At 41.9% G+C, this 25,883-nt stretch overlaps 1 protein-coding gene across 1 annotated transcript in view; it reads left to right on the plus strand.

Moving 5' to 3' along the window:
* LOC110534111 (GDNF family receptor alpha-4) overlaps positions 1-25,883 on the plus strand; it is a 46,408-nt gene that overhangs the window by 6,259 nt on the left and 14,266 nt on the right. The window contains exons 2-4 of the mRNA XM_021618784.2: positions 23,508-23,771; positions 23,869-23,961; positions 24,550-24,901. Of these exons, the coding sequence (XP_021474459.1) occupies positions 23,508-23,771; positions 23,869-23,961; positions 24,550-24,901 (709 nt within the window). The remainder of the gene's footprint in view (positions 1-23,507; positions 23,772-23,868; positions 23,962-24,549; positions 24,902-25,883) is intronic.

The following is a 25,883-nucleotide window of genomic DNA, read 5'->3' on the forward strand; positions in this document are numbered from 1 at the left end:
CAAGGGACATGCATAATCTAGTAGTACTATCAGTACTCGGCCACACCGCTCTACCACCTCAGACAGTACACGGTCAGAATAACGCCACAACAACATACTCTAAGTGTGCCTTGTCAATGTACCTACAAGTCAAACCTGTTACAGAATAAATCAGGAACACACACTGATGCTGCTGTTGCTGCTTATGCTAGTCCATTGAATCCAATGACGACTTTGTTTTCATTTTTTTGTTAAACAGTAATCTATGAGCTTCTTTGTAACTGTAAAATCGAATCCATAAACCCCTTTGTCTATCGCAAACAGGGCATGTCAAATCTTGGTTTTGTGTGGCACACATACACACCGATACGATTACTTCACTGCTACCAGGAGCCGTGTACAATATGCACTTATCTCCGGAGACTGATACAAGAAATGATGTCACCTTTAAAAAGTGTCATCAACAACTTCTGGGAGACCACTAAGTCACAAACTGGGCCGCAGCTGGCAGTAATGTTGACATGATGTAAACGCAGATGTTTGAAAGTGACTTACCAGTGGAGAGGCAAAGACATACAGTACAGTCAGGGAGTCAGTCGGTAGAGGGAACATTTGCATGTGTGTGTTTTGTTGATAACCTTGATTTGGAACACACTGTTGGTCTCCAGGAGCAGATGGCACAGAGCTCTATCCATGGTTGGGAGGGTAGCCCAGAGTGGGTGTGTCTGTCTGTGTGCCATTGTGTGTAAGCCGTGTGTGTGTGTCTTGCATTTGTATGTGTTTGTGTGTCTGTCAGGTGTTTTCTTAGATACATTATGCCCTCATTGCATGTATATAATTGTGCACATCACATCTTTGGCCTAGGTGAGCATGTGTTTGTCCTTGTGACTTTGGACCAGTATTTGGCTGTGTTCATCAAATTTGTTCCCCACAAGATGCACCCCTCGTCCCCTGGCACTATCAAGGGTGTCTTGACCGGTCTTATTAAAACACTTACAAGAGCACAAGACAAACTTCCACACATCCCAGTAGATCACATTTATTTCCATGTTTCCTTCCATCTGACTAATCAATGCATATCTCCTTCTCTTTTTAAGACTGTTCCAAAGAACACAAGGAAAAATAGAGATTATTTCTGCTATCATCCTGTTACCCTTCCTCTTATCCCCGTCCCTTTATCTTCGTCCTCCCATCTTCGTTTGTCAGTATGAATAAGTGAATGAGGTCATCCCTTGCCGCCTTGACTTTTGCCTGTAAAAGGGAATTGATGATCAGTGATTTCAAGATTCACTCATATTTCATCATACTTATGATTCAGGTCAAAATAACAAAACAAATGATCTACCTTTGTGTATGTGGCACCCTTCAGATTTAATTACTTGACTTGGATATTATATTTGAAACAAAATTACTCAACTCACACCTTAGATATTTGGGGCTTGCTACAGACGCAGGATCTTAATTTTGCTACAGGCAGTTTGCTACAGCAGGAAAAATAATCCTGCAAGCAACAGGAAATATGAATTATTATGTGGATTATAATTCATGGACATTTTGGTAGGGGTTGATACATTTTTCGTAAGGGATAATCAAGCCTGAAATTTCAAAGTGGAAATTAAAATCCCAAGTTTCAGTTTCAAGTGTTATTAGTCGTATGTACAGGATACACATGGAATATATAAGTATTCACACCCCTGACTCAATACTTTGAGTCAATACCTTTGGTGGTGATTACAGCTTTGAGTCATCTTGGGTATGTCTGTAATAAGCCTTGTACATCTATATTTTGGGATTTTCTCCAATTCTTCCCTGCAAGATTTTCTCAAACTCTGTAAAGTTAGGTGGGAACAGAAGTCTTCAAGTCTTTCCACCATGCTTCACAGTAGGGATGGTGTTAGATGGGTGATGAGCTGTGCTTGGTTCTCTAGACATAGCGCTTTGCGTTCAGGCCAAAGAGTTACATTTTTGACTCATCAGACTAGAGGCCGATCGATTATGATTTTTCAACACCGATACCAATTATTGGAGGACCAAAAAAGGTAGATACCGATTAATCGGACTATCGATCGATCAATATGTCACCATAATTTGCAAATAAATTCATTAAAAATCCTACAATGTGATTTTCTGCATTTTTTCTTCTCATTTTGTCTGTCATAGTTGAAGTGTACCTATGATGAAAATTACAGGCCTCTCATCTTTTTAAGTGGGAGAACTTGCACAATTGGTGGCTGACTAAATACTTTTTTGCCCCACTGTATAAATGCTGGTGGTTACTTTTAACATGAGTCTTCAATACTCCCAGTTAAGAAGTTTTAGGTTGTAGTTATTATTGGAATTATAGGACTATTTCTCTCTATACTAATTGTATTTCATATGCCTTTGACTATTGGATGTTCTTATAGGCACTATAGTATTGCCAGCCTAATCTCGGGAGTTGATAGGCTTGAAGTCATAAACAGCGCTGTGCTTCAAGCATTGCGAAGAGCTGCTGGCAAACGCAGGAAAGTGCAGTTTGAATGAATGCTTACAATCCTGCTGCTCCCTACCACCGCTCAGTCAGACTGCTCTATCATATCAAATCATAGGCTTAATTATAATATCATAAACACACAGAAATACGAGCCTTAAGTCATTAATATGGTAAAATCCGGAAACTGTCATTTCAAAAACAAAATGTTTATTCTTTCAGTGAAATATGGAACCGTTATGTATTTTATCAAATGGGTGGTATCCATAAGTCTAAATATTGCTGTTACATTGCACAACCTTCAATTTGTGGAGTGGTTGAAAAACGAGTTTGAATGACTCCAACCTAAGTGTATGTAAACTTCCAACTTCAACTGTATTCACACAGAGAGAGAGAGTAGCACAAACACCAGATGGTGCTGCAAAGTATTGGCAAATTAGAATGGGTTGCATGTCTATCACTTGGTTATGTCCTTGCCATTGTTGTCAACATTCCACAGATGCCGTAGCCACATTGATGTCCAAAAGTAGACTGGGAGCTGATGACTTTGAACTGGAGTTAATGATTGGTTCGCCCAATGATGTAGTCAAGTCACTAAACCTTGGTTCCGAATCGAGTCCCAAGTCACCTTTGCTCGAGTTCAAGTCCGAGTCACCAATGGTCTAGTCATGAGTCGACCAACCCTGTGGCTGAAGTCCCAAGTCCCAGTGTTCGAGTCCTTGTCCAAGTGCTCAAGTCTGAGTCACTGGGTCCACATTAACTCTAAATAAAGTTATTTACCCAGTCAGATACTGTAATGGCAAGAGGAATTTAGTCAATAAATGTTTTTTGCGATCCCTTTTCCTTTCTTTCTGTGCCATCAAATATAGGCTACTGTTAATGGTACCAGGGCCACGTTCAGTTGCAAAATAATCTTCCACATTGCAGATGGAAATACTATGAATAGAACCATTGTTATTCCTTGTTCAACATGTCAGAGAGGCATGTTGGTTCTACATAACATATTTCTATCTGAACATTCCAAAACTTTGCATCCTTGTGAATGCCCCGCCCCCCAACTTATTAGCTATAGCTAGGAGGTGGAGCCGGAGCCGGAGCAAAGCCTGTGTGCCCGTCTGCCTACACTCATCGTTTGTTCCCCCGCAGCTCACCAGCTGATGTAGGCTGTGTGTGGTATGTGGCGCGTCCTTCCCACTCCTGAACAAAACTGTGCTGCGCACCTCCTGCTAATATTAATTCTGCTTATCACTACTGTCCAGCACACTTCGTCAGAATTTAGTCACAGAGATCATTTTGTCTCATTTCAGGTAACTGACCTTTCTGGGTCTATTCAGTTAGTTCCCAGCTAGCACATTAGGTTCCTTGGAAGTTGTGTTTTTTTTTTTTTAGGTTTTGGGTTTCCCATTGGTTCTGGGAACAAAGCCTTAAGTTTCCTGAAAGGTCAAATGAAAAACAAAAACGATGGTTATTTGAAGGTTTGAACTTTTAGGAAACATTCTGTTGAAGTATTGAAATACCAATACAACATTTTTTTTGTCAAGTTCCTTGAATGTAATGAGAATAGTCCAAAGCTAAGCAGCTATCCTGCACCATTCCCAGAAAGTTGTGGGAAGGATGTATGCAAAATAGCCATAGGACAACTACGCTCTCACCAACATCGTCAATTTCCACTGAAAAATAGGTGTTTGATGAATCCTCTATTTTTGTTGATGAATTAACAGTGCCAGGGTGGCATGCCAAATTTCTTCAACCACTTTATGAAGTAGAGGCACTTTTGCACCCTCTTGACAAGTGTGGTGGTGTTGTTGGTCCATGTCAAGTCCTTGGTGATGTGGACTCCAAGGAACTTAAAACTGCTGACTCTCTCCTGCAGTCCCGTTGATGTGTTTCCTTCTCTGCTTCCTGGAGTAAACAATCAACTTTGTTTTGCTAACGTTGAGGGTGAGGTTGTTGTCCTGGCACCACAATGCCAATTCACTTACCTCCTCTCTATAGGCTGACTCGTCATTGTTGGTAATCAGGCCTACAACCATGGTGTTGTCAGCAAACTTGATAATGGAGTTGGTGTCATGCAAAGCCATGCAGTTGTGGGTGAACAGGGAGTGAGGACACACCCCTGGGGGGCCCCTGTGTTATGATTCAATGTAGAGGGGGTGTTGTTGCAAATCCTCACAGCCTGTGGTCTTCCCATCAGGAAGTCCAGGATCCTGTTCCAGAGGGTGGTGTCCAGACCCAGGGCACTGAGCTTGGTGTCGAGCTTGGAGGGAACAATAGTGTTGAATGCTGAAGTGTAGTCAATGAACAGCATTCTCACATACTGTAGGTGTCCAGATGTGTTACAACGGTATGAATAGCGATGGAAATGGCATCTTCCGTGGATCTGTTGGAGTGGTAGCCAAATTGGAGTGGGTCCAATGTGCCTCAAAGCACTTCATGATGACCGGGGGGAATGCAACGGGGCGATAGTCATTTGGGCATGCCACCTTGGTTTTCTTGGGCACTGGGACAATGGTGGTCTCCTTGAAGCAAGTGAGGACTACAGCCTGGGACAGGGACAGGTTGATGATGTCCGAGAAGACGCTTGCCAGCTGGTCAGCACGCGGCCAGGGATGCCATCTGGGCTGGCAGCATTTTGGGTATTAACTATTTTTAGAGTTTTCCTCACGTCAACCTCAGAGAGCGAAAACACCTGGTCGTCCGGAGCAGCGAGAGCCTTCCTGGATGGCTTGGTATTGTCTGCCTCAAAGGAGAGCATAGAATGTTCTTAAGTGGGCACAACACTGCTGGATTTGCCTTTGTAGTCCATGATAATCTGTAGTCCTTGCCACATGTGTCCCTTCAGGTGTCTGAGTTGAAGAAATGTGAGTTTTGTATTGTCTTTTTGCGTCCCCAATGGATTTGCGGAGCTCGTACCTGCTTGCCTTGTACGCGTCACACGCCACCGAGTCATCGAGGTTCTTTCTGCTGACTTTGAATGCTGTACTATGGGCTCGCAGCACTGATTTCTCCATTCATCCAGGGTATTTGGTTTTGTTTGGTCCGGATTGTTATTGTGGGTACAACATAATCAATGCATTTTCTAATGAAGCCAGTTATTGACTACAGTGCCTTGCGAAAGTATTCGGCCCCCTTGAACTTTGCGACCTTTTGCCACATTTCAGGCTTCAAACATAAAGATATAAAACTGTATTTTTTTGTGAAGAATCAACAACAAGTGGGACACAATCATGAAGTGGAACAACATTTATTGGATATTTCAAACTTTTTTTTAAAAATCAAAAACTGAAAAATTGGGTGTGCAAAATTATTCAGCCCCCTTAAGTTAATACTTTGTAGCGCCACCTTTTGCTGCGATTACAGCTGTAAGTCGCTTGGGGTATGTCTCTATCAGTTTTGCACATCGAGAGACTGAAATTTTTTCCCATTCCTCCTTGCAAAACAGCTCGAGCTCAGTGAGGTTGGATGGAGAGCATTTGTGAACAGCAGTTTTCAGTTCTTTCCACAGATTCTCGATTGGATTCAGGTCTGGACTTTGACTTGGCCATTCTAACACCTGGATATGTTTATTTTTGAACCATTCCATTGTAGATTTTGCTTTATGTTTTGGATCATTGTCTTGTTGGAAGACAAATCTCCGTCCCAGTCTCAGGTCTTTTGCAGACTCCATCAGGTTTTCTTCCAGAATGGTCCTGTATTTGGCTCCATCCATCTTCCCATCAATTTTAACCATCTTCCCTGTCCCTGCTGAAGAAAAGCAGGCCCAAACCATGATGCTGCCAGCACCATGTTTGACAGTGGGGATGGTGTGTTCAGCTGTGTTGCTTTTACGCCAAACATAACGTTTTGCATTGTTGCCAAAAAGTTCAATTTTGGTTTCATCTGACCAGAGCACCTTCTTCCACATGTTTGGTGTGTCTCCCAGGTGGCTTGTGGCAAACTTTAAACGACACTTTTTATGGATATCTTTAAGAAATGGCTTTCTTCTTGCCACTCTTCCATAAAGGCCAGATTTGTGCAATATACAACTGATTGTTGTCCTATGGACAGAGTCTCCCACCTCAGCTGTAGATCTCTGCAGTTCATCCAGAGTGATCATGGGCCTCTTGGCTGCATCTCTGATCAGTCTTCTCCTTGTATGAGCTGAAAGTTTAGAGGGACGGCCAGGTCTTGGTAGATTTGCAGTGGTCTGATACTCCTTCCATTTCAATATTATCGCTTGCACAGTGCTCCTTGGGATGTTTAAAGCTTGGGAAATCTTTTTGTATCCAAATCCGGCTTTAAACTTCTTCACAACAGTATCTCGGACCTGCCTGGTGTGTTCCTTGTTCTTCATGATGCGCTGTGCGCTTTTAACGGACCTCTGAGACTATCACAGTGCAGGTGCATTTATACGGAGACTTGATTACACACAGGTGGATTGTATTTATCATCATTAGTCATTTAGGTCAACATTGGATCATTCAGAGATCCTCACTGAACTTCTGGAGAGAGTTTGCTGCACTGAAAGTAAAGGGGCTGAATAATTTTGCACGCCCAATTTTTCAGTTTTTGATTTGTTAAAAAAGTTAGAAATATCCAATAAATGTCGTTCCACTTCATGATTGTGTCCCAGTTGTTGTTGATTCTTCACAAAAAAATACAGTTTTATATCTTTATGTTTGAAGCCTGAAATGTGGCAAAAGGTCGCAAAGTTCAAGGGGGCCGAATACTTTCGCAAGGCACTGTATGTATATTCCTCAATGTTGATCAATGAATCCTGGGCGAATGAATCTTTGAAAACAATTCCAGTCAATGTTCTCATAACAGTCCTGCAGATTTGAGTCTGCCTCTGTCCAGCGCCTCACTATTCTCTGTGTTGGTGGCTTCCTCTTGAGTTGCTGCTCGTAAGCAGGGAGTAGGAACCGAGAGGCGTGATCCGATTGGCCGAAGTGGGAACGGGGAATAGCTTTCTACGCGTCCGGGATCAAATCAAACGTTATTTGTTACATGCTTCGTAAAACAACAGGTGTAGACTAACAGTGAAATGCTTACTTACGGGTCCTTTTTCAACAATGCAGAGTTAAAGAAAACCAAAAAATGAAATAGTGACAGGAGGAATAAATTGGTTGGTTTAATAGACCAGGTGAAGGATAGGTTGAAAATGTCAGTGAAGACACTTGCCAGTTACTTCTAAGGTATGCGTTCTGGTATTCCATCTGGCCCCATGGACTTGTGAATATTAACCCGTTTAAAGGTCTTATTCACATTGGCTATGGTGAGCAAGATCAGTCTTTCTGAATCAGCTGGTGATCTCAAGCATGGTTCAGGGTTGCTTGCCTCAAAGTGAGCATAGAAGGCATTTTGTTAATCTTGTAGGCTTGCGTCGCTTGGCATCCCAGGGCTGTTTCCCTTTGTAAGCTGTGATAGTTTGCAAGACCTGACATATCCATTGAGCGTCAAAGCCGGTGTAGCAGGATTCAATCTTAGTCCTCTATTGATGCTGTGTCTGTTTGAGGGCACGTCGGAAGTCGCTCCTTGAAAGCGGCAGCTCTAGCCTTCAGCTCAGTGCGGATGTTGCCTGTAATCAATGGCTTCTGGTTGGGGTATGTACGTACGGTTACTTTGGGGACAATGTCATTGATGCACTTAGTAATGTAGCCAGTGACTGATGTGGTAAACTCCTCAATGTTATCGGATGAATCCTGGAACATATTCCAGTCTGTGTTAGTGAAACAGTCCTGTAGCTTAGCATCCGCTTCATCGGACCACTTTTGTATTGAGCGAGTCACTGGTACTTCCTGTTTGAGTTTTTGCTTGTAAGCAGGAAACGGGAAGATATAGTTATTTTGCCAAATGGAGGGCCTTGTATGTGGTTCTGTGTGTAGAGTAAAGGTGATCTAGAGTTGTCAACTGTAGTTGCACAGTTAACATGCTGGTAAAAATGTGGTAAAAATTAGGTAAAACAGATTTCAGTTTCCCTGCATGAAAATCACAGGCCACGAAAAACGCAGCCTCTGAATGTGCATTTTCTTGTTTGCTTATGGTCCTGTACATCTCGTAGAGTGCGGTCTTAGTGCCAGCATCAGTTTGTGGTGGTAAATAGACAGACAGTTATGAAAAATATTGATAAACTCTCTTGGTAAATAGTATAGTCTGCAGCTTATCATGAGGTTTTCTTACTCAGGCGAGCAAAAACTTGAGACTTCCTTTATATTAGAGATTGTTTACCAGCTGTTTTTAACAGAGACACACCCCTCCTACCTTCGTCTTACCCAAGACTGCCATACTAGAACATGACAAAAAACGGTTCGGTACAACAATTTCTGTTACTTTCTGTACTTCTGTCAAATGTGTCTCATGGATCACGTCTGTCTATTAGCCCAGCCGATGACCCAGTTATAGTGCACCGTGCCTGCTCCATTTAGCCTGCACTGGGTGTCTGGGCTGCATCATGAGTTAATCCCCACATGAGCTAATCCCCGCTGCACAGAAGTTAACACACTTGAATAATGCAACACGGCATGTAGAAACTGTTAATTGCTGTTTTGCGAAACACTTTACAATGCAAGAAGATACCAGTAGCTTCCAGCTTTGTATGATAACTTTCCTTGGAAGTTCACAGCTGAAGCGAACATAAATTCACTACCCAGGTAGGCCTGTTATGATGACCGGTGACCATATTACCGCCACACCGGCGGTCACGAGTCATGATGGCAGTCAAATTCCATGTGACCATTTAGTCATGGTCATTAGGCTTCTCCGAGCTCTAATGCTCCTTATGGTTATTAGTAGCCTACCAAACTTGATAACTGCATAATACTCAGCACTATTTTGTCCCTCTAATCACTCTGACATCAATGCAAATGTAATCAAAAATCTAATCAAACATGAGCTTATGTTGCGCAACATTTCTATAAGTTATACAATTGCGTGAGAAAATAGGGTGATGGACTCTATTAGAAAGAGGAGGATCCCATCAGTTTTCTTTAGGTTAGACCTACTATATTTATTTTCCAACTTTCCTAATATTAAGAACATTGGTTCGCTTTACAGCAGGTGTATAGCTTACCTGGCTGGCATGAAAATGAACCACGGGATAGAGTCCTCCATTCGCAATGTAAGTGCATTGATGACATGTATTTTTTCCCCCTGCCCGTTTTGAGACAGGTGCATGATAATCATCCGTTCTAAATCAAGACAAATTTCACACCTATTGTAATGAATACTCAGGGAGAAAAAGGTGTAGATTCACACACAGAGCGTGGCAGATGTTAATTAAGCCTTTGCAGAAGGCAGGAATCATGGTCACAGGGAGGCAATGGTCAAACACAGGTAGGTAGTTAAAAACAAACGATACCTCACAACCATACAAACAGAAAGAACTGAACTAAATAGGGAGCTGATGAGATCAGGTGAGAAACAAACACAGGTGAAATCAATTAACAAAAATAAAAGACAGGGCTACGTTCCAGAAGACAAATAAACAGGGCTATGTTCAAGAACACAAAGAAAAGGATCAAAAGGTTGACTTAGAAAAGAAAAGCAGAACCTTACACATATATTGTTTAGTATACGTAAAGACAGGATTAAATCAAGAATAGTCTGATGGGTGACAATATTAGCCTATCACTTTTTTCAAATCATAGTCTCACACCTCATGTAGCCTAGCAAAGAGTACTATATGTTTTGATAAGGTTTGTATCACAACTAAAGTAGCCAAATAACTTCTTAAAATGAAGCTGCTTTACAATGGGTGTAGAGCCTAACTGGCATACATATGCAGCGGGAGTTTCAAGTTTGGGGAAGATCATTTTCACCATAAAAATGCACCTTTATAATAAAAGCACTACATACATAAATCGCATTTGTGGTACATTTTGAGAATTATGTTTTCCTGCCAATGGAACATTTGCCCTTATAGTCTACTGCTGTGTGCGCATTGCTGCGTGTATAATGTGAAGAAATAGCCTAAATGTTCTGATCTGTTGCGTCAACCTCAGTACTTAAAAACATTTTTTTGATGCTAGTGGTTGTATTCACTTGGGATCTATCGCATCCCACAACTCTCCCAGGCTATGTTTGGAATATTTATTTCTCGCACAGAATAGGGCAACTTTTGTACTGTGGGGGATAGTAGATTGACATAGGCTAGTGCTTTTGCTGTTAGTTAGGTCTACTCATCTTGTTGGCTGACGAAAAGTAAATGTGTACAGTTCTTCAAAATGCACCTCGGAATTCGATAAGGATGCGCGCAGTTGCGTCTTCACTTGTAGCCCGTGAGAAAGACCCGATCATGTGACAGAGAGCCATGTGAGTGAGAGGTTCTTCAGAGCGTGCAGCCGGGACAAGGGAATTATTATTATTATTATTTTCAGCCCAAGGACATAAAGACAACTGGCCGCAAAAGGCATGGATTTTTTAAGGGGCATTACGGCCACACAAAGGAGATGCCGCCGGGAAATTTGAGGCATTATCAAATGCTTGTCAAATTGTAAATGAGAGACTGACGAAGTGTGTACAGCCTGAGCAAAAAACCTTCCATGCCTTCCATGCAACTTGTTTCAAGTCATCTTTAGAGTCGCATGATGCAGCCTTAGAATGTATTAAAAATCTAAACATATAGCCCAACGTTTGTATCACAACTAAAGTTACATAAATAACTCTAAATTAAGCATATAGCATCTTTGCTAACCGCTCAACACGTGCGCACTCCCTAAACCTTTATTCCGCTATGTTCGATTGTATTCCTCATACTAGAAAATATAAAATATATAATATAAAATAATAATGACAGAATTCTAAGCAAATCTTGTCCGCTAAATAAACTAGTGTAGCCCACAGCCATATGGCATATGGCACAGCCATCAGCCTAACATTTTATAAAATGTTATTTAACTAGGCAAGTCAGTTAAGAACAAATTCTCATTTACAATGGACGGCCTACCCCGGCCAAACCCGGACGACACTGGGCCGATAGTGCGCCTTCCCTATGGGACTCCCAATCACGGCTGGATGTGATACGGCCTGGATTCAAACCAGGGACTGCAGTGACGTCTCTTGCACTGAGATGCAGCAACTTAGAACGCTACGCCACTCGGGAGCCCAACATAAGGAAACCTCAGAGGCTATGCTATTCTGCTCTTCTGAAATAGACAACATTTTCTTCATATCATGTTTCTTTAGACCTGTCTGAAATGTATAATGGATGTATTGTGATGGTGTAGGTTATATTACATGGATTTATTAGACTTTTTAACATGTAGATCTGGTCTGCATCTGTGGCTTGTAGGCTGAGCATGCAAGCCATGAGATGCTAAATGTGTTTATGTTAATTAAACGGTCAATTACCGTGAGACCGGCAGTTATTTGCTTGGCAGTCACCGGCTGACAAAATGTCATGACCGCCACTTCCCTATATCGAGGTACTTTGTTTGTGATAATATGCAAACCATAATGGAAAATATGCTGATTTCAAAGCCACCAAAACTTTATTCATTCACTTAATCGGTCCCTGTCTCACGTCTCTCCCTAAGATGATCTATTGCCTCAGTGAACTGACTGTGTATGTGCATAGGGCTCCGATGGGCCGCTTCTCTCTTGCCCCGTGAATGACGTCATTGCTGGTTAAAGAGATGTATGCTAATGTTGTTGATCAGTACAGTAAAATAAGTCCCAAATAGAAGGGAAACAGATTGTTTGTCATCTGTCTGTAGCCCCATGAAATCAGCCAAAATAAGCTCAATCACTCAATGCATGCACACACTCCTATTGAATACTCATTCACCTATATTGTGAATTGGCCTAGACTACATCTTGATTACACAGTTTATCAATAGAGATTTACTATTGAAATACATGATTACCATTATGTTGTTATGAAGTTAGATTGTTTTTACCAAAGTCAAATGGATTGTGTAATTGATTCATTAATGCATACATGGCTGTCTCTGGAAAATGTTGACGTAAAAAATAATGATATTGAACTTAAACGATTGATCAGAGGAGCAGCTGAGTTTCTGTCAGGATCAAGTGCCATTCTGTGACTTTGGCTAATATGTTTTCTTTTTTTTTGCATGGTATCGTTTTGGTATTGAGTATTGTGATGGTATCGAGTATCGTGATACTTAACCTTGTCTCTGTATCCACGTCAAAATTCTGTTATCGTGACCACACTAGTTGGATCAATATATTGATATTAATTTGAAAAGTAGAGTCTCTTTCCTGCAGTTAATGAGCAAAAGTGTCCTTTTTGGCCTCATGGGTGGAATGTTATTAATATTTTTCAGAATTTATTAATAAAGACGACTTTTTTTTTTTTTTTTTTACGATGAAAATCTGGTGTTTCTATGTCCAACAGTTTTGTTATATTTCAGTCTTCACAGATGTATATAAAGTGTACCATAGGGATGCAAACTCAAAATTGAATACATTTCAACTCTATATCTGACATGGTACAGGTGTCTTCTTTTTTTAAAGCCCATAACCATGTGTATGAGGTGTATACTTCTATTTCAAAGTAGATTTGTTTAAGACCACCAAGAATCACCCTGATCCTGATTTAGCTCACTGCAGTAAAATGTTGACTTCAAAATCATTCATGTTTATGAATGATCATATTATCATAGACATATGTGATGATTTCGCAAGAAATATAAGTATTTCTAAGTACGTAACATTATTTACAGTGACACCAATGTTTGTGGATGGCCATTCTGTTTCTCTCAAAACATCTGAATAGTATGACGATAACCTAACTATATTATATACAACTTATTTGGTACTCTACAGGTCCCCATTGTTATTTAAAGTTCATTTTTGTAAGTTAAAATCACAGTGACAACAACAGTGAGATGACAATCATGTCAATGTTTAGCCAACATATATCCAGCCTCCTTAGACCCATCAATTCATTTTTGTCCTCTCTAGTGGACGTCAGTTCTTTGTCCGTATCTCTGCCATACAAGCCACTGTATTAAGTACTGTTGTCCCTTTGAGAGGATATTCTTGTCTTTTCAATGATTCCACACGTGTGGGGGTGTGACCTTGACAACTTTATCTTCCTGGTTCTTAAAAAATGGCCGCCATCAAAATGTGTACATTTTATGGAAATTTGAAAATAAGTATGTGTAATTAGGAATTATCATTTCTGTGAAGTTTGTTATTCAGATTTTCTTTTAGTAAGTGAATATCTCAGGAATAGTTAAGTGAGTTGTCAGGACTGTGTAAGAATCTTTTCACATTAAATGAGCTAAATAAGAGCTTATCACAAAATGTCCTCTGTTGTGGACACCCAGATGCCACAACTACTGTACCCATTGACTGTAATGGACATGTTTTCATATTTATGTATTTTTCTTGGTAAAATGTTGTTTTTTCACCCCAAACACTTATGTTATGTGAAAAAAAGAAGAGAGAAAAAAAAATACCCTTTTTTTGCAGATAGTGCTGACAATTATGCTAGTTCGGATTTTTGGACATTAATACTCAGCACAGTATAAGAAAATTACTGCAGGTGAAAAAAAACTGCTTTCACCCCCAAAAACAAACATTTGCCCATAAAACTTGCAAAGAGTGAGATATGTGGCTTCGGGAGAGAACCTAAATGGGCATGTACTACGAGAATTTTATCACTCTACCTTGTTTCTGTTTGAAGAAATTCAAGGTGTTACAATATCCCCCTGTCTCGCCTACTGTGTGCTCTTCTCATTATTTTTTAAGTAAAGTGTATTTCCATGTCTTTCCCCCATGGTACGGAGTTGTTTTTGAAACCGTATACTGGGCCGACCTTGTAGCCCTGTGATATGTAAACCCCGGGAGTGAGAAGCTCTGAAGTGGACCCCAGCCCTCCCGACATGTCTGTCATCATCACCAATTTACAGAGTTCACTGAGGTTGAGCTCATTTATTTCATTTAGTTCCTTTTTAGCCCCTATGTTTGTAACAGAGTTATTATCCAATATTCTACCCTCAATTACCCCAGTAAAACAAGGCTGGTGTGCCCTGGGTGAGCGCTGAGCATATTAGATCCTGAAACTCCTCCAGCGTTTCCATGTTTACAAAATGGTTACCAAGACGCCTCTAAGGAACTGTTGTAGACAAGAGAGGCTAGATGGTGGAATTCATTGGTTGCGGAACTGCTCCCTGCTTGTCCTCTTATGTTGCTAGGCAATGTAGTGGTTGTGTGTTTAACTAACTATTTCGCGGTGAGAACGGATGGGTAAGTAAATGTGTGTTTACTTTAAATGATGTGGTTCAGTGTGTGGGCCTGTGTGTGTTGATATGCGGTGTGGTGCTGCTCTTCTGACATTAACCTAAGGCGGGTCACTGAGCTGGCAAGCCATCAGCTTTGCCTTACAAATTCTATAAATCGCCCCACTGAGAAATCAATAGTGCACATGAAGCCTCACATATCACAGGTGTTCATCCCTCCTCCTCACTCTTAAGATTTTTGTTTTTACCCCTTACTTTTCACTCATCACACCCCTTCCCTCCTCCACCCCACCCATTTTGTCGTAAGTGAAACTGCCCAATGTAGCGTGGCGACTCTTCATCATCGTGCCAATAAAGAACGCTCAAGTTATTACCATAATTAGAACTTCTCTGCCTGACAAGATTTAACCGAGCTGGTCTGTACCTGACATGGGTTCTAATTATGTGCCTGTGTATTAAGATAGGCCTTCTGAAACAAATGTTGCTGATGGTGTCTATCTTGGGCCTGGTCAGCCTTAGGGAGCGTACATGCTGGAGTGGAGAGTAAATGAACAAACCACTGCCCATAATGGAGATTACTGGCAGGCTGTTTAATTGCACAACCTAAGCCTCGGGCCCCGCCTGCTTTTCTGTGATATTACTTTATTATGTGTCAAGAACTCACAATGGTGTGTGTGTGTGTGTGTCACATCTCCTATCACTTGTGCCTCAACCACCACACTTTGCTAGGGACATGACATGGCGATAGCTGAAGGACAACAATTGCAATGCAAACTGACGAGTTGAACTCTTTGGGAATTAATGTTGTTCACATTTCAATCAATCCAATAACTTCTCTCTGTTACCAGATGACTTTGAAAAGGGCAGCGCTCTCATCTGTATGAACATGCTGGCTCGTCTCATATTCCCCAAGGTCTCCATATTCCCCAAGGTCTCCATATTCCCCAAGGTCTCCATATTCCCCAAGGTCTCCATATTCCCCAAGGTCTCCATAGTCCCCAAGGTCTCCATATTCCCCAAGGTCTCCATAGTCCCCAAGGTCTCCATAGTCCCCAAGGTCTCCATAGTCCCCAAGGTCTCCATATTCCCCAAGGTCTCCATAGTCCCCAAGGTCTCCATAGTCCCCAAGGTCTCCATAGTCCCCAAGGTCTCAATATTCCCCAAACTATCAAATGAGCTTAGAATGTGATTATTCATTTGTACATGTTTCATTGGGGCGGCAGGGTAGCTTAGCAGGGTAGCCTAGTGGTTAGAGCGTTGGTCTAGTAACTGGAAGGTTGCAAGTTCAAACCCCCGAGCTGACAAGGTACAAATCTGTTGTTCTGCCCCTGAACAGGTAGTTAACCCACTGTTCCTAGGCTGTCATTGAAAATAAGAATTTGTTCTTAACTGACTTGCTTAGTTAAATAAAGGTAAAAAAAAATCAAAAATTAGGATGTGTATGGCATTCTGGATTTCATAAAGATGCACATCTTGCATTTAGTTTAATATGAATGTATTTAAGTACTTGGTGTCATTAATATTATCAGTTACACTTACATGCTTGGTCAAATTTATTGGCACCCTTGATAAAGATGAGCAAAAAAGTCTGAAATAAATAATACAAATACTGAGCTGTATTGTATGCTAAACAAAATTATATTTTATACAAATAGAATTGCTCTAAAAAAAAAAATTTTGTTCAACAAGTAATAGAAACAATTCTAAAAAACAATAGGGGTCAAAATTATTGGCACCCCTGTTTTCAATATCTTTCAATACCTCACCTTGCGAGGATAATGATACTGAGCCGTTTTCTAAAATGTTTTATGAGATTAGAGAACACATTGGGAGGGATCTTAGACCATTCCTCCATACAGAATCTTTCCAGATCCTTGATGTCCTTTGTCTGTTTTACGGACTGCCTTCTTCTATTCAAATCACGGGTTCAAGCCTGGAGACTGAGATGGCCATTTGCAAAATGTGGATTTTCATGATTTCCACTTGCGGCCAAGTTTCTGGCTCCTGGCAGAGGCAACCAGGTTTATTGGCTAAAATGTCCTGGTACTGGGTAAAGTTAATGATGCCGTTGACCTTAAAAGGCCCCAGGACCAGTGGAAGCAAAATGGCCATAACATTAAAGATTTTTGTTTGTTTGAATTTTACCCCCTTTTCTCCCCAATTTCGTGGTATACAATTGTTTTAGTAGCTACTATCTTGTCTCATCGCTACAACTCCTGTACGGGCTCGGGAGAGAAGGTTGAAAGTCATGCGTCCTCCGAAACACAACCAAGCCGCACTGCTTCTTAACACAGCGCGCATCCAACCCGGAAGCCAGCCGCACCAATGTGTCGGAGGAAACACAGTGCACCTGGCACCCTATCCACATCGATGGGACAGTAGTGGAGAGGGTAGTAAGTTAAGTTCCTCGGCGTACACATCACAGACAAACTGAATTGGTCCACCCACACAGACAGCATCGTGAAGAAGGCGCAGCAGCGCCTCTTCAACCTCGGGAGGCTGAAGAAATGTGGCTTGTCACCAAAAGCACACAAACTTCTATAGATGCACAATCGAGAGCATCCTGTCGGGCTGTATCACCGCCTGGTACGGCAACTGATCCGCCCACAACCGTAAGGCTCTCCAGAGGGTGGTGAGGTCTGCACAACGCATCACCGGGGGCAAACTACCTGCCCTCCAGGACACCTACACCACCCGATGTCACAGGAAGGCCATAAAGATCATCAAGGACAACAACCACCCGAGCCACTGCCTGTTCACCCCGCTATCATCCAGAAGGCGAGGTCAATACAGGTGCATCAAAGCTGGGATCGAGAGACTGAAAAATAGCTTCTATCTCAAGGCCATCAGACTGTTAAACAGACATCACTAACACTGAGTGGCTGCTGCCAACACACTGACTCAACTCCAGCCACTTTAATAATGGGAATTGATGTCAAATATATCACTAGACACTTTAAACAATGCTACTTAATATAATGTTTACATACCCTACATTATTCATCTCATATGTATATACTGTATTCTATAACATCTACTGCATCTTTATGTAATACATGTATCACTAGCCACTTTAAACTATGCCACTTTGTTTACATACCCTACATTACTCATCTCATGTTGTTATAGGAATTTAATTCCTATATGTTTTAATACCCAATTAAAATTAAACACTGTCAATTCCTAAGAATTTGTAAGACTCTTATTTGCATAAAATGGACAGAAACCAGTCTCAAAATCAATCAGCAGCGTTTATTCTCGAGTACTGAACATGATACAGTTTACCACAGGCTATAAACTGAAAATGACGTTTTTCGTACTACCCCGTCTCATCTCCGCTCCAGTACAATGGCTGTATAGTTCAAGACTTAGATAATTTATGACCCGAGCAAAGGTCTGCCTGTGTAGATAAGCATTCTAGCTAGTCTGGCAATAAGTTCATTCATTTATACCAAGGAACAGACAGTCATTGTTCTACTTCTTGATTATAATTAAACACATTATATTCAGTACTATAATAAAAAGAAAATTGATACATATACAGTAACATAATAGTATTCTGATTAGTCAGTCCTGATTGAAATGTATACATAGTCATTATTGATCAAAAAAATCCCTTAACATAAGTATATACTGTACTCAATACCATCTACTGCATCTTGCCTATGCCGTTCTGTACCATCACTCATTCATATCTTAATGTACATATTCTTTATCCCTTTACACTTGTGTGTATAAGGTAGTAGTTTTGGAATTGTTAGGTTACTCGTTGGTTATTACTGCATTGTCAGAACTAGAAGCACAAGCATTTCGCTACACTCGCATTAACATCTGCTAACCATGTGTATGTGACAAATACATTTGATTTGAACCTTGGTTAGCACTGCCCCCGGCCCGCCACAGGAGTCGCTGGTGCGCGATGAGTCAAGGATATCCCTCCCGGCCAAGCCCTCCCTAACCTGGATGACGCTGGGCCAATTGTGCGTCGCCCCACGGACCTCCCGGTCGCAGCTGGTTGCGACAGAGCCTTGGTGCGAACCCAGAGTCTCTGGTGGCACAGCTGGCGCTGCAGTACAGCGCCCTTAACCACTGCGCCACCCGGGAGGCCCTTAGCTGGGCCTCACAAGTAATACAATTATACAGTTGATATGGGGTTCTTTTCTACATGTGATTCCTATTTTCAACAACAAACCCTCCGCTGGTGTGCATGGCCAAAGAGCTTTATATTCATAGAGTTCACATGGAGGCGTGAATCCAACATATCATTTGTTAACTTGTCTGCAAGTTAATAGGCTATGTATTGTACTTCAAAAGTGGTTTAGAATTGAGTTTGGTTGTCAATGCAACCAAATATCAACATGTGAAGGATATGCATCTTCTGCTGGGAAGGTTCCATCTGTGCAACTGACTGCCCATTAATAATTCATATGATGGATTCACATCTCAATTTCAGCCAAAAAAGTTAAAGAATAGGACTAAATCAAATCCAACTTGATTATGTGTCCATCTGTGCCAAACAGAAGATCTCAAAATGTTGTATTTGGATGCGTTGACAACCAAACACAATTCAATATCACTAAATATCATTACATTTGAAATCAACCAGAGCTTGAAACCCTAAGCCTATTGTATTGTCTATTTTTAGTTGAATTCTGGGTAGAATTAAAAAAAAAAAAATTTTGCAAATGCTACGTAGACCTAATTAACATAAGTGATGATATACACCAATGGTTTGTGCACTCAGTAGACAGTATGAGGGATAAAGTATGGTCACATTTCATTTACTCTGTTGAACCTACCCTTTTGGAAGGACTTCGGTAGCAACAGGGAATCTATTTTGGTTTTTTGAACTATCATTCTCACAATAGCACATTGGTGATAGTCGGTGTCAAATATCATAGCTCAGCTGGGCTTGGTTAAAACCCTGGATGGGAGACCAAAGGGAAGTTGTAAATAGATACATTCTCCAGTAGGAGGCTCAGCCCAGTGGAAACAAGGTTGAAGATCAAACTTTATTTTTACAGGTACAAAATTCCACATCTTTAATACAAGGTTTGTCAATGTTGAAATTTGGTTACCATGATGACATAATCCTGTGGTTGAAGTGCCACCCTCGAATTCGCCATGATATCTCTGGCAGATCTAATGCATTCGTGAAGATATATGACATATATCATGTCATATATATCATATATGACCCTTTTATAGCGTATCTTTCGCGTGATGATGGGCAACACAACATACAACCTGCAACCAGCCCTGATCCATAGTAATTATTTTTAATGACAAGCATAATCCTTATACTGAGGGCTGTCATATCTTCACTAGGGTCCCCAAATCAATGAAGCAAGGTGCCAATTTTGTGTTCTGTTGGGTTCTGTTTTCTTTCTTTCTATGTCCTGTTGAGTGGTTGGGGGGTATTCTTGATGTACTGTTTGCTGTAATTATCTGTCTGTAAAACAGAAAATAAATAAATAAATAATATAATTCTTTAAAAAAAAAGGTCACCCTCAAAACAACAACTGACATTGATAACTTTTTTTTCAAATCCAATGTATTTTCCATGTAGATCCCACGTCTTTGAAAAATTACGTTGAAACAACTTTGATGCAATCCGGTTGTGCCCAGTGGGTTGGCCACAAATAGATCTTCCAGCAAGACAATAACCCCAAGCACACATCAAAATCCACAAAGAAATGGTTCATTGACCACAAAATCCAAATTGTTCAATGGGGTTGAAAACCTATGGTTTGAATCAAAGAGGGCAGTCCAAAGGATATCAAGAATCTGGAAATATTCTGTATGGAGGAACGGTCTTAGATCCCTCCCAAAGTGTTTCTCCAATCTCATAAAACACTTTAGAAAAAGGCTTAGTGCCATTATCCTCGCAAGCTTAGGTATTGAAAACAGGGGTGCCAATAATTTGAACGCCTCTTTTTAAGAAAAAATAACTATTACTTGGTAAAACTAAAATGGTCAATTGTATTAGTATAAAATATATATATATATATATATATTTCAATTGAGCATACAATATTGCTCAGTATTTTTATTATATACTGTCTTTTTTGCTGATCTTTATCGATGGTGCCAACAATTGTGAACTTGACTTTATATGCCTCAGCACCCTGTAGCTTGGTGGGAACTCCAGAGTTTATGTGCTTGCCTTGCTGGCCTCGTCTGCTAGGGTCCCCTGCCTATGGTGACGGAGCGTGTCCATCTGTTTTTGATTTGTTTCCTGCCAGAGTGAGATGTGGAACTCATGGGGCGTCTGTGATTGTAACCATGCGCCACTGGAGTTTGATTTCAGCTGTGCTGTGCGCTCCTAGTCAGCATGGGCTTAATTGAAGTGCGTAACCATAATCACTATTCCCCTCTGTGTGTGTGTGCGCGCGTTTGTGTTTGTATATATAGGAGCGTGGTTGAATGTGGGTTTATAGTCGTACTGTATTATACAGTAGATTTATTTGTGTGCAGGTATGTGTGGGTGTGAGCAAGAGAGAGAGTCTGCACAACAAACATGTTGAATGAGGATATAACTGCAAATCCGGATTCCATTTGTAGTCTGATCCTTAAAACCCTCAGGGAAAAAGCTGCATTTGCCACTTGCCAGGAACTATTTCAATGCTACCACAAATTAACTGAATTTGAAGTCCCCCCTGAGAACAGAAAAAGGACAGTTGTGAATTAAACAACAGTGCTAGCTACTGCTTTACTCAACCTCTTCGGTCTGTGCTTCTGCCTGGCCTTTATCCTTGACAACTACCAGTTCTTCATAGAACATACTCTGAAGTGAAGTGTTTTGTAGATTGTCTGTCTGTCCACCTCTGATGTTAGGGTCTTGCTTTTCAACAAATAAGCACTGATGCTCATTGTCAAACAAGTGGGTCCTTCCACCAATTCGGTGACTTTTGCAAAGTGTAACCTGGTAAAAAAAAATATATATATATATATATATATACAGTCAAAAGTTCAAAGTCTGCTGCCTCAGTTTTGTATGATGACAATTTGCATATACTCCAGAATGTTATGAAGAGTGATCAGATGAATTGCAATTAGTTGCAAAGTCCCTCTTTGCCATGCAAATGAACTGAATCGTCCCCAAAACATTTCCACTGCATTTCAGCCCTGCCACAAAAGGACCAGCTGACATCATGTCAGTGATTCTCTCGTTAACACAGGTGTGAGTATTGACGAGGACAAGGCTGGAGATCACTCTGTCATGCTGATGGAGTTCGAATAACAGACTAGAAGCTTCAAAAGGAGGGTGGTGCTTGGAATCATTGTTCTTCCTCTGTCAAATATGGTTACCTGCAAGGAAACACGTGCCATCATCATTGCTTTGCACAAAAAGGTCTTCACAGGCAAGGATATTGCTGCCAGTAAGATTGCACCTAAATCAACCATTTATCGGTTCAACAAGAACTTCAAGGAGAGCGGTTCAATTGTTGTGAAGAAGGCTTCAGGGCGCCCAAGAACGTCCAGCAAGCGCCAGGACCGTCTCCTAAAGTTGATTCAGCTGTGGGATCGGGGCACCACCAGTACAGAGCTTGCTCAAGAATGGCAGCAGGCAGATGTGAGTGCATCTGCATGCACAGTGAGGCAAAGACTTTGAGGATGGCCTGGTGTCAAGAAGGGCAGCAAAAAGAGGCCACTTCTCTCCAGGAAAAACATCAGGGACAGATTGATATTCTGCAAAAGATACAGGGATTGGACTGCTGAGGACTCAGGTAAAGTCATTTTCTCTGATGAATCCCCTTTCCGATAGTTTGGGGCATACGTAAAAAATATTGTCCGGAAAAGACAAGGTGAGCGCTACCGTCAGTCCTGTGTCATGCCAACAGTAAAGCATCCTGAGGCCATTCATGTGTGGGGTTGTTTCTCATTCAAGGGAGTGGGCTCACTCACAATTTTGCCTAAGAACACAGCCATGAATAAAGAATGGTACCAACACATCCTCCGAGAGCAACTTCTCCCAACCATCCAGGAACAGTTTGGTGACGAACAATGTTGAGATGATAACTAAGTGGCTCTGGGAACAAAACATTGATATTTTGGGGCATGGCCAGGAAACTCCCCAGACCTTAAACCCATTGAGAACTTGTGGTCAATCCTCAAGAGGCGGGTGGACAAACAAAACCCCACAAATTCTGACAAACTCCAAGCATTTATTATGCAAGAATGGGCTGCCATCAGTCAAGATGTGGCCCAGAAGTTAATTGACAGCATGCCAGTGCGGATTGCAGAGGTCTTGAAAAAGAAGGGTCAACACTGCAAATATTGACTCTTTGCATCAACTTCATGTAATTGTCAATAAAAGCCTTTGACACTTCTGAAATAATTGTAATTATACTTCTGTATTCCATAGTAACAGCTGACAAAAATATCTAAAGACACTGAGGCAGCAGACTTTGTGAAAATGTATATTTGTGTCATTCTCAAAACTTTTGGCCACGACTGTATAATATATATATATATATATATGAATGAATGAATGAATGAATGACTTGATCAAGGAAACAAAAATAACTACAGCTTTACAATGATAGTGAAAACTTGGAGAAAGTTTGGGGTTAAGTGGGTTAAAATCTTAGACTTTAGCAAGTCTTCATTCATATAAAAAATGATAGAATCATTGAATTCTCCACGTGGTCTGTATTAAAGGGAACTTCATCTAATATAACCGGTATTTAACATTCAATATTGGTGCATAATTTCTACTTAAAATATCAAAGGGACGCAAAAGGCACTCTTTTCGTGGAACGACACAGGTGCTAACCGACAGAACAATTCTCATCTGTAAAAATAAACTGTTCAGGAACACAGGTGACCAATAGACAATCATGTTCCCCATCTTCCACCTCTTCCAGGTAGTGTGCTGGCTGGCTCCATAGACTGTCTGGAGGCGGAGCGGGGCTGTGTGCAGGATGAGGGCTGTATGGGGGTGTACAGGGTGCTAGAGTACTGTGCTGCTGAGGAGGCTGTGTCGCCCCTGGGCCCAGACGCCCGACGTGAGTGCCTGGAGGCCCAGAGCGCCCTGCAGCACTACCACCCCCTCCAGGCCTGCAAGTGTCAGCGCGGCTCCCGCCGGGAGGAGCTCTGCCTCAGGGTCTACTGGACCGTCAGATTCGCTGGTGGGTTTGACTGTGTTTATGTTTTGTATTTTATCTGTTCGATTGTATTGGTGCGTGTGAGGTTGTTTCTGTCCTTACGGCCTCTGTGTTTTCACAGTGTACGATGAGAACGAGGTGTCTCCGTATGAGGATCTGGAGTTGGAGTTTGTGAGGCACATAGAGATGTCACGCATGGCCTCCATCATGGCAGGTAAATGCTGCTCACTGCTCCGTCGATACACAGCTCTCTCTTATTGAAACATCTCTGAATAATTGGCTCTGATCAATTTACGAACGCTCAACACCCATGGGATATGGCCGGTGTCAGTAAACGTCGGCAAAAGAGTGAATTTAAATTGTTGCCAGTAGCAGTTACAGTCACCACTGCTCTGCTAGGGCGAGTAAAATGGTCAGAGTGAGGTGTTCTCTCATTTGTGTCTGGAAGCAGCTAGCAAGCTCGCCAACGTTAACCAGTTAGCTTGGGAACTTGACTGTCAATGTGTGGTCAGAACGCTTGGATCAACCCTACTCCTCGGTCCGATCATCCAGTGTGGGCTCTGAACACGAACGGACAATCTGACAACGCTCTGAATTTACGTATGCCCAGGGCGCACTCTGAGCACACTCTGGCACCCCAGAGTGAATTTACAAACGCACCCCATGTCAGTCTGGGACGTTTTTGCGTTCCAGAATCATATATTTTATGGTTTTGTCTTCCTTTCTCTGTTATTCATTGCCCCTTTTCCCAAAACACAACCACCTTCTTCCATTCTTCTGTGTTTTCTCCCTCTCCTCCCAGCTTCCTCTCTGCCTCTGGATGGGCAGAACCAGTGTTTGAAGGCAGCCCAGGACTGTGGTCTGTATGAGAAGTGTGGTTCTCTGAGGTCGGAGTATGTTGTGTCCTGCACCAAGCGGCCACCGGGCTCCGACGGCAGCTGTAACAGACAGAAGTGCCACCGAGCGCTGCGACGCTTCCTGGAGCGGGTACCAGAGGAGTACAGCTTTGCCCTGCTCTTCTGCCCCTGCTCCGATGCCCTCTGTGGGGAGCGCCGGCGGAAGACCATCGTACCCTCGTGTTCCTATGAGGAGAGAGACGGCAAGCCCAACTGCCTCAGCCTGCAGGGCTACTGTGCCAGGGACAAGCTGTGTAGGTGAGCTGAGCTGGCTGGGGAAACACGGTTACTGGGAGGTGTGACATCAGACTAAACTTTTCCACTCAACTCTAAGTACTGTATTGAGGCGTATTAACAGTTATAATCACAATACAAAGATTCATAACTAGCGTAGTATTTGCAGAGGGCTTAACTGATTTCATTATAGCGCATGGGTGTGAAGGGAGGTTTTGTAGCGAATGTGAGGGTAGACAAAGGTGGAGAGGACTGGATCTACATACAGTAAGTATTTCATGAACTACCACCTGAATCTTCAACTTCAGATCCTTATATACAGTACAATAGTTACAGTACAACGAGTTCAGAGGTTTGAGTTCCCTACAGAGAAAAGGTTGTTCAATAATCTTTTTTTATTTTTCTCCCCAATTTCATGGTATCCAATTGGTAGTTACAGTCTTGTCTCACTGCTGCAACTCCAGGACGGACTCGAGAGCTGTGCGTCCTCCAAAACACAACCCAACCAAGCCGCACTGCTTCTTGACACAATGGACACTTAACCCAGAAGCCAGCCGCACCATTGTGCCAGAGGAAACACCAAGCACCTGGCGACCGTGTCAGCGTGCACTGCACCCGGCCCGCCACATGAGTCTCTAGTGCGCGATGGGACAAGGACATCCCTCACGGTCAAACCCTCCCCTAACCCGGACGACGCTGGGCCAATTGTGTGCCGCCCCATGGGTCTTCCGGTCGCGGCCGGCTGCGACAGAGCCTGGACTCAAACCCAGAATCTCTAGTGGCACAGCTAGTGCACTGCGTAGCTAGGTTTCCATCCAATTTGCGACAGATTTTCATGCGAACATTCTAAAATCTGCAGAAATGGCTATGCGTGGTGACGTAGTTAACATAAAAATAACTTTTTCCGTTAAAATACCATATAACGAATGAAAATACAAGTTAAATGGGTCTCCGTCGCACTTGCATCTCTACTGATGGTTTTGCCACAAAAACTATTGCATTATAT

The sequence above is a fragment of the Oncorhynchus mykiss genome, chromosome 10, assembly GCF_013265735.2.
Source record: "Oncorhynchus mykiss isolate Arlee chromosome 10, USDA_OmykA_1.1, whole genome shotgun sequence".
Taxonomy (NCBI): domain Eukaryota; kingdom Metazoa; phylum Chordata; class Actinopteri; order Salmoniformes; family Salmonidae; genus Oncorhynchus; species Oncorhynchus mykiss.